This window comes from Amphiura filiformis, chromosome 3 (genome assembly GCF_039555335.1).
Source record: "Amphiura filiformis chromosome 3, Afil_fr2py, whole genome shotgun sequence".
Taxonomy (NCBI): domain Eukaryota; kingdom Metazoa; phylum Echinodermata; class Ophiuroidea; order Amphilepidida; family Amphiuridae; genus Amphiura; species Amphiura filiformis.
The window spans coordinates 21,802,635-21,817,861 of NC_092630.1; the positions used below are offsets into that span (position 1 = coordinate 21,802,635).

The 15,227-nt window shown below is 35.1% G+C and overlaps 1 protein-coding gene across 2 annotated transcripts in view; it reads left to right on the plus strand.

Moving 5' to 3' along the window:
- Window positions 1–15,227, plus strand: part of LOC140148209 (serine/threonine-protein kinase TBK1-like) — a 40,138-nt gene that overhangs the window by 13,906 nt on the left and 11,005 nt on the right. For both annotated transcript variants that reach the window (XM_072170071.1, XM_072170070.1), the window contains 2 exons: window positions 11,940–12,077; window positions 15,054–15,194. In XM_072170071.1, the coding sequence (XP_072026172.1) occupies window positions 11,943–12,077; window positions 15,054–15,194 (276 nt within the window). In that variant the 5' untranslated portion in view covers window positions 11,940–11,942. The remainder of the gene's footprint in view (window positions 1–11,939; window positions 12,078–15,053; window positions 15,195–15,227) is intronic.

Here is a 15,227-nt window from a genome sequence, read left to right on the forward strand (position 1 = left end):
CGTAGAACACGCTCCCGTAGTCCACTTTAATTAAAAAATGTGCCCAAAGTGCTTTTTCCGGGGGTGCCCCTACAATGGGGGTCAAAATTAGTAAAAATGTATTCTAAGGCCAATGGTGGTGATTTTGGTGTCTAAATATATGTTTATGGACATGAGAAAGTCATTTAGACAGTTTACGAAATCCAAAATGGTTTCCTTATGTGCCAAAATTCAAAATGGCGGCCAAAATCGTGAATTTTAGCCAAACTTATTTGAACGGCTTTTTCAGGCCGATGGTGGTGATTTGAGTGTCTATGAATATGTCTGTGGACATGAAAAAGTTATTTACATAGTTTATCAAAAGCCAAAATGGCTGCCTTATACAAAAAAATTCAAAATGGCCGCCAAAATGCCGAAATTTATTCTAATTTATTTGAACGGCGCTCTCGGCCCGATGGTCGTGATTTGGGTGTAGGTATATGTTTGCGGACATGAAACAATCATTTATATTGCTTATAAAAATCCAAAATGGCTGCCCTATGCCCAAAAATTCAAAATGGCGGTCAAAATGTCGAATATTAGTCTATATCATTTGAACGCCATTCTCAGGCCGATGGTGGTGATTTTGGTGTCCAGTTATATGTTAGGGGACATGACAAAGTCATTCAGCTAGTTTTCGAAATCCAAAAAAAGTTGCCCTATGGTCCAGAATTCAAAATGGCGGCCAAAATAGTGAATTTTAGTTAAAATTACTTGAAAGATATTCTTAGGCCGATGGTAGCGATATTGGTGTCTAGGTATATGTTTCTGACATATAGGTCCCTATAGTGTACATGACCAAGTCATTTCGATGATGAAATCTTAAATGGCTGCCCTATGCTAAAAAATTCAAGTGGTGGTCAAAATTGCAAATTTTATATTGATTTCACATAATTATCATATAGACACCCCAGCTCTTGGGACTTAATTTTTGTTTTAAATCTAAGGTCGCCGTGTCACAATATATAATCACTTGTAATTGGTACATAGATGTCCAAATTATTCAAAATGGCGCCATTAACCAAATAATAACATTTGATGTCCATTGATCTATTATGATTAAAAAATCATATCCCGTAAAAGATAAGCGATTTCTATCTTTAAACTGGGGTATTTGAAGATCGGCCATAATAAGAAACATAATAATCATTATAACGCAATTAAGGAAAGTGATTAACCCTAGAACTACGTAGGAGGTTGTACCACCCCTAAGCTTTTCCATCCGCCATAAAAAAAAACACGCCTCTTTACGCCCAAACGACTTAAACTAATCGTAGATCCATCAAGTACGCTCTTTTAAGTGATACAATTTTTACCCCAGCACCTTACCAGGGGTATGTCCGACCATCAAAGATGATTGATCATAGAGAGGGGGTGAGGCCCACCATAGGTTTCTGCAGTAAATACAGTTTCATTTCACTCCTGTAAAATTATTCCAAGATATATTGACTTTTACTTAATTGTTAGTTAGGTTGAAATAGTCATTTTCTTTTATATTTATGAGACAATTCGGTGAAAATCGCATATTCGTAGAATATTTGGAAGGAGATCAATTTTGCCTATACTTTTGTAAATAACCAAAATTGAATACATGAATACAAAACCCACCCAAGTCCATCGAAAGTGATTTTGAGAAAACTTAAAAACATATGTGTATCATACATGCCATTTTGGATTTCACATGCTAATAGACCCACGTAGATGGTTGATTTGGGTTCAACTTTTATACATATGATAGGCCTATGTATAAGCAACAATTTTCCATGCTTAACTCAATTTGGCCAAAGTATGGACTTGGGTGGGTTGTGCATTCATATATTCAATTTTGCAAGGATGTGCTCACATTATGACGTCATAGAGATATTATGTGGGAATGTTTGTAGTTGTACTTCTTTTGGTATCACTGGATAGACAAAGACCCATAGCTATACATTGGTACCAAATACAATTGAAAATTAGGGGCATTTATTTAACCTGGGGTGACCAATCAATGCACTGGCACTGTTCTCCCTTGGTTCCCAGTTCTAGTGTTAAACGTACACATGTTTCCACTTTTGATTTGTTATGAGTTAAAATGAGTCCAGGGACGCCGTTTTCAAGCAACCAGCCGTAGTTGAGAGGATATGTCTGTTTATACAAATCATAAAAGCAGTTAACAATGCCATTTGCGACGAATATTACTCGCAGGATATGACATTTCGTGGATTTTGTGCATGGTCAAGGAGCCTTTGCTAGGTGTAAACTTTTAGGCGTTTCTTCCTCATGCCGCTATCACCATGATGGTATATAGCGACTGTTCCTTGGAGTCAGTAGGGAACTGCGAAAGCTGGATTTGTTAGAAGCTGTACGAAAGCCATCACATTCGCTTGTTTGGTAATAATATTGACCAAGACCTGATATCCTTCTGATAAAGGCGAGTATCCATTGAGCAAGGATATATGATAAACAATAGTTGCCACTTTTAGCACATTAATTTCACTCATAACAGCCCGCATAACAGATCAAAAGTGGAAACGTGTGTAAGTTTAACCCTAGAACTACTGAGCCATATTTTGTAACACGGACTACAAAGGGGTTGGGTGTTGCAACCCCCCCTAATTTTCAATTACAAACGTCATATGCCGTTATATTTGGTACCAAAGTATAGCTATAGGTCTACTCTCTCCAGTGATTCCAAAAAAAGTCCACATTCCTCAGTCATAATATCGCTATGACGTCATAATGTGAGCACACCCTTGTAAAATTGGGACATTTTGGCTATCTACAAAAGTATAGGCAAAATAGATTCGGCCAAAAACATCAACGATTTTAAATCTAAAGTGCGATTTTCACCGAATTTTCTCATAAATATAAAAGGAAATAACTATTTCAACCTAATTAACAAGTAAAAAGTCAATATATCTTGGAATAATTTTACAAGAGTGAAATGAAAATCATGATGGGCCTCACCATGGCCATCTTTGATGGTCGGTCCTACCCCCGGGTAAGATGCTTGGGCAAACATTTTGACACTAATGAGCGCAATGGATGGATCTACGATTAGCTTGAGTCGTTTGGACGTAAATACGCGTGTGTTTTTGGCGGATGAAAAACCTTTGGGGTGGTACAACTCCCTGCTTAGTTCTAGGGTTTATCACTTTACTTATTGCGTTATAATGATTTCCATAATATGATGTTTCATATTATGGCCGCCAAGGTCTTCAAGTGCCCAGGTTTAGAGATAGAACTAGTTCACATTTTACGGGATATACAACATTTTCAATCGTCTTTGGACTACCTTATTAAATCATAATAGATCAATGGACATCAAATGTGATCCTTATAGTGTTAGTTAGTATTAACATTTGGTTTAATGACGCCATTTTGAATATTTTGGGCATCTATGTTCCATTTATAAGTGATTATATTGTAACACGGCGAATTTAGATTTAAAACAAAATTTAAGTCCCAAGAGCTGTGGTGTCTATATGATAATTAGATAAAATCAATATAAAATTTGCAATTTTGGCCACCATTTGATTTTTTTAGCATAGGGCAGCCATTCTAGATTTCATCAACTATCTAAATGACTTGGTCATGTACACTATAGGGGCCTATATGTCACAAACATATACCTAGACACCAATATCGCTACCATCAGCCTAAGAATATCTTAGTGTCTTAGAGTATCTAAGTAATTTTTACTAAAATTCATTATTTTAGCCGCCATTTTGAATCTTGAACCATAGGGCAACATTTTTGGATTTTGTAAACTAGCTGAATGACTTTGTCATGTCCCCAAACATATAACTGGACACCAAAATCACCACCAGCCGCCTGAGAATGTCGTTCAAATGATATAGACTAATATTCGACATTTTGACCGCCATTTTGAATTTTTGGGCATAGGGCAGCCATTTTGGATTTTTATAAGCAATATAAATGACTTTTTCATGTCCACAAACATATACCTACACCCAAATCACGATCATCGGGCCGAGAGTGCCGTTCAAATAAGTTCGAATAATTTTCGGCATTTTGGCGGCCATTTTGAATTTTTTTGTATAAGGCAGCCATTTTGGATTTTGATAAACTATGTGAATAACTTTTTCATGTCCACAGTCATATTCATAGACACTCTCATCACCACCATCGGCCTGATAAAGCCGTTCAAATAAGTTTGGCTAAAATTCACGATTTTGGCCGCCATTTTGAATTTGGGAACATAAGGAAGCCATTTTGGATTTCGTAAACTGTCTAAATGACTTTTTCATGTCCATAAACATATATTTAGACACCAAAATCACCACCATTGGCCTTAGAATACATTTTTAGTAATTTTGACCCCCATTGTAGGGGCACCCCCCGGAAAAGCACTTTGGGCACATTTTTAATTAAAGTGGACTACGGGAGCGTGTTCTACGCAAAATTTCAGTCTAGAAACCGTATCAAACATAAAGTGAACACTATTTCCCATCCGCGCGTGAATGAGAGCCCGACTATAAGTTACGCCATGGTCATTATTTCATGTCATTATGTACTCCCCTGCGATCTTTTAAAATGTTATTTGTTAATTTTAATCAAGCTTGAATTTTATTTTGGCGATTAGTAAATTCTTACACGTAGCCTACACATGTCCCAACTTACACTTACCGGTAATAAAGTACTAGTAGCTTATAACTCAATGTTAATTTGTTTTGCTCGTGAGTCGTGACCATGACGTCTATGAGAAATGTGGAAAAAGCATAAGTATATGGTCGAATCCAACCAAAAGTGTCCACGGGCTAAAAATAAAAGTCCGAAATAAAAATGTCTCCACAATTTTTTCCTTTTGTCCATTGATTGATGACATATTGGCCTTATAGGAACCAAAAGTGCCATTACTAATCTTGAAAAATAAATCCAGGACGTGTGATAGTAAATGTGATATCAAAACCCAATGTTACCTACGAATACCACTAGGATGCTTTCACTATCGCAATACTAATCAACCTAAAACAAATGGAATATTCCCATTAACGCTTTTTTCGTGTAATGTAAACCACAGGGTGTCAGGAAAATGCTAGCTCAGCCAGAAAATATTTGTTTTTATTTTTATAATGCGATCAATATGATCTTAGTCAATTTATGCTAGTTTATTTTTGAAAACGAAGTTTAGGTCAGTTTCTGTATTTTATTTATCAAATGAGTATGAATCAATTTACACATTGTATAAGAACGAATCGGATATATGTTTTCAAGAATATTAGGAATTATACGCATACACCTAACGCTTTATACAATGAAAAGGTGAAGAAACCCGGGTATTCGTAGGTAACATGAGCGATTTAACAATATCTATATTGAGTTTAGAGGTTTAAATTTTGCTATTATGGTAATGAATTAATAAAATGGTAGTTTTAGATCTCTTTCAGATGGTACGTCCAAATGAATAAATGCTATTACCTTAGATCAAAAAAATTTTGATGCTTTTAGCAAGATTTTGACCACTTCATTTTGATATACAAGTAGTTAATCAGCAATTATACATAATAAATAATTGTTGAATGAATCCGTATATGGGTAATAATAGTGTCCTGGGGTACCGCTTAAAGTTTTTGACAATTAATTTCCATTGGTAGGGACACTTCATTACACATGTCATGTATTATGCTGTATTCGTAAGTAACATTTCAGTATTTGTAGGTAAGAATTAGACTTTTGGTGGATATCACAATCAAAACTTCATTTTATAAAGTACTTTGAATGTATTATTTTCTTTATGTGCGTTTATTGATACTTTAGACCCTATCATGTATTAATAATGTCGGTTCACAGCGGTTGAAAGAGGATTGAAGTAAGAAACAAAGGCACTAAAGTGACTTTAATTTGCTTAATTGCACACAAATCGCTTAAAACCGTTATTTGCAGACTTGTGAAGTCCATCTTGGAGTCAGTTACGTCTTGTGGCCTTTCATTTGAGGGCAACTACAATTAGCTTTATACCAGGGTCCATCACTGTGTTGTCTAGATCATGAAACAATGAGAACAGTCGTTTTTTCCATGGTATTCGTAGGTAACCTTAGCGAAAACGTCAAAAGTTACCTTCGAATAAATCAATTTGGACACAAATTACTCAGAAACCAGAAGGTCGGTAAACATTTAAAATGAAGCACACATGACAGTTGACAAATCCAAGTATTTATCCCTTCTAATCTTCTTTGAATCTGATTTTTCTTTCAAATGAGCAGACCGTCGTCTATTTCAGTACATATTTTTCAACAATTAAGCCGTATTCACTTTTGCGTGGTGGGCATGTATGTGAATTCGCAACTTTCATTGACATATGATTTGATAGCAAACACACAGGCCTTCGTTATGTAGCAATGTGGGCATTGGCATGAATGGCGGTGTTTCACAATACTGTCATGATAAAAATTGTATTCGTAGGTAACATTCGGTTACCGAAATTTACCTACGAATACTTGCTTTTATTGTTGACATCTCAGAAATATTTAAACGCAGGCTATTGAAACTTGGTAGAAATAAAGAGTGTATTACCCTGCACCTATTGCTTAACTATTGTTTACTATTCTCTCACTTTGTGGAAATGACACAGCTTTTAACATGTATTCGGAGGTAATGCATATTTTTACCAAACCTACCTTTGTGCCATTTAGAATTTCTGGCAGCTAAACACAATAATAAAGATGTCCGAATGCAATGCATTTCAGTATTGGACATATCAAAGCTTGTATCAATTGCGCATTTATTAGTGATTTCCATTTTTTAAGATATATCTAGTGCTATGAAAAATTGTATTCGTAGGTAATGTAAAAAAATACCACTCAAAAAATTATCACAAAAAATTCATAATTATGTACAAATATGTGAAAAATTGAACTGGCAATCTTTGAATACACACCTTTCAGAAAATCAATTTAGATTCAATCCAATGACTTCTTTTCATAACTGATTTAGATGTTTTTAAAAATACCTTAAGAAATATTTTGAAAAAATGGGTAAAAATAGCATGTTTTGGGGTCTCTGTGTCTAAGTTTTTCACAGAAGGGGGTCTTATTATATATGGCGCGAAGCGTATGATCAAGGCGAATAAACACAATACAAAAACGAATGCTAATTGATTAATACTTTTAAGTTATGGCCCTGAACATGCCGTGTACACTTTTCGTTGGATTCGACCATATAGTGACATTTCTGAACTACGTAAAACGGATTTAAAAATTTGGAATGTTGTGCTTGTTAATACTACAATAGACCAATTTACCATTGGAAATAAACATGCCTTGACACACTTTTCATTTACAAAATATATGCACAATTTCGGGAAATTGAGTATTAAATAAAGCATTGTAAGAAACGAGATATAACAATATGAAATGATCGTCATTTAAAATCTTGGAAATGGTGAAAGAAATGAAAAGTAGAAGTATTAGTTTTCTGTTCCTTGAAATCATACTCAAAATACCAAATTAAGAAACAAGAGCATTTATTGGAAACAATGATAAAACACAAGACTATTAGTGCTGAATGCTAATTCAAGTTATATGTTCTGCAAGTTTGATAAGCTTTGCCGTGGTAAGCAGGTTAAGCAGGCTAAAAGATTAAGATTGAAAATTCAAATCACTCGACTGAATAATACAATCAAAAACCAGAGCCCTGATCAAAAACGATTTGTCCCTAATTCGGGACGGCATACGATTGAAAATTCAATCTTTTTTGATTGTATATTCAATCGGGCAAAAAGAGAGTTCCATTGGTTCCAGTTTCAAGAACTTGATGTTGTCGTTATGAAAAAAACAAATAACTATATATAATTGATTAAGAATCACCGACTTTAGCGTTGGAAACAAATTATCGCAATATCATGAATATTGTTCACGTTACAGATTACAAGTTACAGGGTGCAGATTACAAGTTTCAGGGTGACGATTGTCATAGCCCAAAACATGAATACGTAACGAAAGCCCAGACGATGGTCCGCCCGGGCCGATATATGGACATATTACCGTGTTCTTGTCATTCAAATGTTGCAGTTTGTTAATTTTACTCAAACTTGGGTAATGGGTATTTCAAAACACGCTACTCCCGCTAAGATTAAAAAAGTAATCTATTCGATTGCGATGAGGGACAAATCCAAGCTTTTTTGTTTCATCTCATTTCGATCACTTACAAAAATAATTTTACTCGGCATATTGCAAACTATGACAATGACGAATAAATTGACCAGAGCAGATACCACTATTGCATAATGTATGTTATCATTTACCGGGAAACTATTGATAATAATAATCAACAAAGTATTGACATAATTATTCTAGTATAAGCTGGTTCCTCTTATTTGAAGTGGCCAAATGATAATGAACAAAGGTATTTCTATACTCGGACACATGCAATCCGTGGAGTGATTCCCAAAATGACAGGAATATTGCCATTGGTGTTATTGCAATACATATTGAAAATAGTTGGAACTCTCCCTTCTGAGATGCTTTAATCGTAACATGAAAACCTGAGACCAACACATTTTTTCCAATTAAACAAAATGGTATAGCAATTTTGTATAGAGGGTTTATATACTGTTTACAAGTGTACTTGATTTCTTGATATTTGATAAAGACTTTTGTGTGATTTTGCTTATTTTTAAGTCTTTATTCATCTCATCTCGTTCACTGCCCTATACTTAATCAAAATAATTTGACTCTGCATACCATGATACGGGAAACTATGGAAATGACGAATCGATTGACCAGAATAAATACTATTGCGTAATGTATTGGCATTTACTGGGAAACAAAGAATTAAATCAACAAAGTTTCAAAGCATTCTTGCAGTCTAGTTCCCCTTATTATAAAGTGACCAAAGATATAATCATGAAAAATGAACACAATTGTTAGACATCCCTGGTGTGATTCCCAGATGACACAAATGGCACGATTGGTGTTATTATTATTTATTGCCACTGTACGTGTAAATGAATAATTTGAAAAATACGTAATAATTATGATAGGCTAATTAAAACTTAGAAGTATATTAATTTGCAATTCACATCACAACAGCAACGCCATCCGTAAGCAACGCTTGATGTCTTTGTTATATGTCATCTCGGCAGACTCTGTACAAGATATCAAATCAAATTTGATTGGAATAACACTTTTGTTACATCAGACATCTCACGGAGCTTCCAACATAAGTTTACATTAAAGAATACAGGTAAAATTGATAGCAAATCTTAGAAAGTACACAAGTATTCGTGAACAAAATTATAAATTAATAAACGAAAACATAATGATATTCTATTCTATTCTATTCTATTCTATTCTATTCTATTCTATTCTATTCTATTCTATTCATCTATTGACATTATCCGTCTACACATTATGCTGAAATAAATTTACTTACATATATACAGCATGAAGAAATAAATTTGACAAATAAAATATGCTAGATCATTATTATTGGTAATGATATTGATATAATGATGAAGTGGGTGATGCAATATGACGATGGTGACGATGACTCGGATGACGACGATGATGATGAAGATGATGATGTGAAATTTACTCATGATATACCGTATAATATAGGGCCTATATCGTGTTAAATTAAATATAATTGCAAATATCATTACAAAATATACCAAAACAGTGGAACATATTAAAAAATACATTACATTTCAACACCACTATTTCTTTCATGGAAAACACGTATAGTTGAAGAGCAACATCGCTAAGGGGAATCCCCGTGATGAGGATATAAACAAGCGACAGAATAAATTGAGATGTATGCTGCATCCGATACATTGATTGGTACCTTCTAATATACGAATAATTATCGAAGCTTTTTTTGACAGAGTAAATTATAAGCAAAATATATTATAATAACGGTAAATGTAAATTGGTAGAATGATGGTATTATCGATTTGATGTTCCTTGTCATATATATAAAGATCTTGTCAAGTTGTGCATGGATCAGACAATGTGTTTAAACTGAAACACCCAAAGCAGCAAAGCTGATACGTCTTCACCTGCGTAACAGGGAACCCAATTCAAAGCCCATTGAATCATTTTAATCTTGATCTTTTTTGTGATGTTACATAGGTAACAAAATACCTGAGATATAGTAAACTATTCTTTGTTTAAAATGTTGTTTAAAATATTGTTCCAAGTGGAACAATTTGAGACCATTTTGAGCGATTTTTGATTTTTTTTTACCCCTGTACGTTCATGGAGACCAAAATTTGTCATTTGACCTTAATGCCTATAACTCAAGAACTATACATCGGAGATAGGTCAAACTATACTTTTTCTGAATACAATTATATGATTTATCTCCACATGCCCCTAATTTTGACATTGGACAAAAATGTTGGAGGCCTGCATTACGGCCATTTTGGATATGCAAATTAACATTTCCCCTGTGCCCTGTTTTGCCCTTTTTGGATATGTTGTTGAGTTTGTCTAGCTCATTTAACTGAATTAACTCATCTAATTCTTTCGCTTTTATAATGTATATTGCCTATGGGGATTCCCCTTTGCTCTTAAAAACTACGTGTTGTATGTGAAAGACACTTATCATGCTTATTGTGTTGAAAAAATTACACAAATGTCTTGCTCGGATAACACGTACGCAGAGCAAATGACGCAAAGGGGGACTGAATATTATGTTGAGAAAATAATTATACAGTACTGTGATGTAATGTGATCAATAATATTGATTAGTACTTCGAATAATTATTGGCAAAGAAGTAAATTATTTAGCATAATAATAAGTTTCACAAAGGTGATGTAAATGCTCGCTACTTGTATTTAACGTTGTTACTGTATCACTCTTTGTGGGGGGGGTAAATAAAAATTCTGCACAATGAAACGGCTCAATCCTATATAATCATTCATTTAGTACTAACTTGAGATACAAGAAAAGTTCACTATTTTACTAATTTCTTGAAAAAAAAAGAGCCAGAAACATGCATTTTCGGCATGTTTTCGGACAGTTAAATAAACATCTCAAAAAAAAGTAACTAACCCCCTTAAATAATGACCATTATTCAAAAACAGGTGATTGTATTACAAATCTGTAAAATGCGTTGGAAGCAGAATTTATTTCTGCACATTTTGACACCTCATTTGTAGCAATTGACTAAATATTGACGTCACAGCGTACATTTGAATCAATGTAGCCCAAGATTTGAAAATTGCAGTATATTCTATTGATTTTGCATTCAGTGTAATGGAAGGAAATCTGTGTAATGATATCTGAGTGTTTTTGTATTGTAACAATTTTATGTAAGTGCAACTTTCAAATCTGGACCTCACTACATTAAATTGACCGGTGTTTTATTGTTTTCCGGGCTATCGTATCAAATGAGGTGTCAAAATGCGCATTTTACAGAATTACAATAGCCCCTTTTGAATAATGGCCATTATTTAAGGGGGTTAGTTACTCTTTTGAGATGTTTATATCATTTAAATATATCAGTAATGAAATAAATAGTCAGATCTTTAGCAACAAAATAATAATGTTGGCGTGCTCTACCCAGGCCTACTGTTATTACTGTTTTTGATTTCTCTCTCTTTGCCTGTTTCGTTACATGCATACATATCGTAAAGATGCATGATAGTCTAAATAGTGTTTATTTATTACGGTATTTATTGTGTGTTGATTAAGTAAAATGTTCGAATCAGCCTATATTTGGTCAAAAATATAATATGCTCTTTTTCTGGGTCATGTCCGGGGCTATGCGTCCTTTTCTTTGATATTTGTTATATCACCTGACAATCACCTGATAATACTTGAAAGAAGTATAACAAAAGTTATCTATGCATGATTGGTATACAAGAAGGAACTAACAGAACAAACTTGGCAAACAACAACAGCATTGAAATTAAAATTTAACTCGTTAGTTTCTCAGCTCTATTTTAACATGATTTTGATACATTCAACAGGTCATGTTTAATCCCAATATTCCACTTGGAAGTGACTACTCCCCGGGCCAGCTTCGTAGCACTCCGTCGTATATATTTAAGACAGCGGACGTATTGGGAGAAGGAGCAACAAGCAAAGTCTTTCTTGGAAGAAATAAGGTAAGCTTCTTGTCTGAAAATGTCAAGTAAAAATGACTACCCCATAATGGTTGAAATCCGGTTAATGATCAACGTCTATTCACGGTGACGTAAGTATCAACTCGTTGATCATGAACCTGATTTCATTCCAACGTGAAGTTAATATCGGGTCGAACATTTTGTCGAATGGTTGAAATTAAGTCGATAAAAGGTTGAAACGCGGACGCACATCGATGTTGATTCGATGTCGATTGACTTTGATGCAAATTTTTTGCTGGGATTATATGAAACTTGATAGATAAAACTAACAACTTTCATATAGCGCAAAGAAAGTAAAATAAAAAGTTACAAAAGCAATTCTTAATATTCATAGTGAATATGCCGGCCTATAACTTACATTATTTACATAAACAGTAAAAACCCATTTTTCATGCCAAAATTGTCACATATACAAATACTAACGAAATAGTAGATCAGTAAGTGAGAAAGTAAACAATTTCTGTCAGTTAAACCAGGCCAAGTATATCATTTTTTAAAAACAAAGTCTGTATTTGTCCTAAATATGAACGAGTCACAGGTTGGAGTGAAGCTTCATCTATACCTCGTGAAAGCACGGCAGCCGGATACTTGGCATAGTTTTAGTTTTTATTAAATAGACAAAGTCACGCACAATGCAGACTGTCACTTTGCAAACGACTAGCCACGCACAGCAGTGTCATCGCTCCGATATCTTCATGGCAGAAATCCCTGTGATGGTAGTTCGAATCCACTAGTTCTTCAACAGCCACGCAAAGCCATTCTGTTCCGACCCGTTTAATAGTTTGAGACTATAGCGAATAGAAATGTCAACTCTATTTTATAAATGGTGATATAGCGGCGTGATATCAGATACACGTGTATTGATTTAGTTTCCCGCTTGTACAATATAATTATTTACCTGGTGTTGTCGCTGTTCCCTAGTGGGCATGATGCAGGCTGTTGGCCACCAGGCCGGTCAATTTAACTTAGTGTTGCCTAGTAGTAGTAGTAGATGCATCACTGACTGCAAGGATCGAAACCCAAGTAGGGCCCCCTATATACCTTCCAGTGTTTCTTTCTTGTTCCGAGTAGAATGGCAATATTTGTTTCTGCTCATTTTTGTTTTGTTTTTGTTTTTTCTCCCAAAAGAATTTATATTGCATGTGGTAGGCCTGTATCACCATTCAGATTCGCCCACACACTTTGATATACCGGTGATTTTTTTAATGACTTTAAGTCACTTTTAAGATGAGAAAACGAGTATTTTATACAAAAAGGTGTCGGACTCCCCGTCAGACTCCTTCGCTTAGTGAGCGACTTTACGGTGGCATTAATTGAAGGTCTCACACTTTAATGAATAGAGCAGCGATCTGCCTGAATTGTGGCGATTCACAATATAATGCGCCGCCAGCGGTTGCTCTTATCAGTATGGGTCTCCAGGGTCGACATCACTGTTCTAGCCACCATTGGATTTTCATGCAAGTGTGATAATAATAATGTTGAATACAACTCCACGAAGGATTCCGTGTGATCAATGGATAGAAAATGGAACCACTAATATTTGTAAATTACTGTTTTACTGTGTATTCGCGTGTAACATCATTATATTGACATTTAAACACACAATGACATTATGTATGCTACCTGTGTTGTATTCGTATCAAGTTACGCGGGCTTTGGATGTCGACATTTTCCCATTATGCACTGTATATTTTGACCTCTCCCCCCGGGCCTCTCCCCCAGCAAACGCTGGAGGCGCATCATATTATGAACCGACCGAATTGATCCCGCATTTGACAGGACAGTAATTGTTTGATACAGGTTTATAATTCGCCGTAGAAGTAGTGATGTAACAGCATAGCAACATAGGTTTACACTATTTTTGAATGTATTGTCCCGCACTATAAGCAGGATTCACTCATCATCTGTGTATGTGTGCAATGATAGATTGACTACGATACCGCTCTTTTCAAAGACACTAATCTTATGCGGCTTATACACGATCAATGTGATTGATCAATATCAAAGACCCTATACAAGAGTGGATACAAAATCTGCGATTGTGCACTGTACACACGAACATCAATAGTGATTTTGTTGTCCAACCGTCAATAAAATCAAACTATATTAGATGATCTCTTCAATAATATTGAACATAATATTATGTTGTATACAATCCTAGGGTCCCCAATAAAATGTGTATAGAATTACGATCTTTATCCCTGTTCTTAGATAATCTATGTGCAACGGCGTAACGTCTAGTGCTGGGCAAAACGTAAACCCTTTGCATCATGGCTATGGTAATTAATCCTGTTTCATCACTACTTCTGCGGCGAATTAAATGCACAAGCACAATATTCTTATTAATTTGCAATCAACATTCACCCACCGACAGCAGCCCATGCAAAGAACCTGTCCACGTACCTACCAACATCCACATACCGTAAAGATTCGCATAATGACGCACATGGGCTACTTTGCCCTAGCGTAAATTAAACGTACAAATAGAGAGCTCCTTCCTCTTAAAATCTCAACAAGAATTAAAGGTTCGTGCCCTTATTGTTGTGGGATTTTTACCGGAGGGCACTTTAAGTTTGTGATATAAATTCTAGTTAATGTCAAGGGAGCCCATATGCACCATAAGGCGAATCTCGATTACGCTTACCACAAAATGTCTTACAGATTCATACGTGAAAAACTGCTGATTATAATTTATTTAAACTTGTGCCATATTTTTAATTTCACCTATTGCGTCGTCATATTGGTGGCCCTGACGATTTCTTGAAATCGACTGTAGAATTGTTTGGGAATTTCCTTGAATCGGTCAGAGATTACAGCCGATTCCAAGAAATCATCAGAGCAGTATCCGGTTGACGACGCTGAAGGTCCGCGAGAGCGATCCCGATACACCCAATTGAAAAGTATTGTTTAAAATTCAGATTAAACTCAATCCACACGACATTACTGGTTATTTTCCAGAAATCCGGGGAAAAGGTTGCTGTAAAGGTTTTCAACAATGAGAGTTTTCAGCGTCCAGATGCTGTTCAGGAAAGAGAGTTTAATGTTTTACTAAAAATTAACCATAAAAACATTGTGAAGCTTCTCGCTATTGAGAATGACGTAAGTATGACATGGCATTATTTATTTTGATCA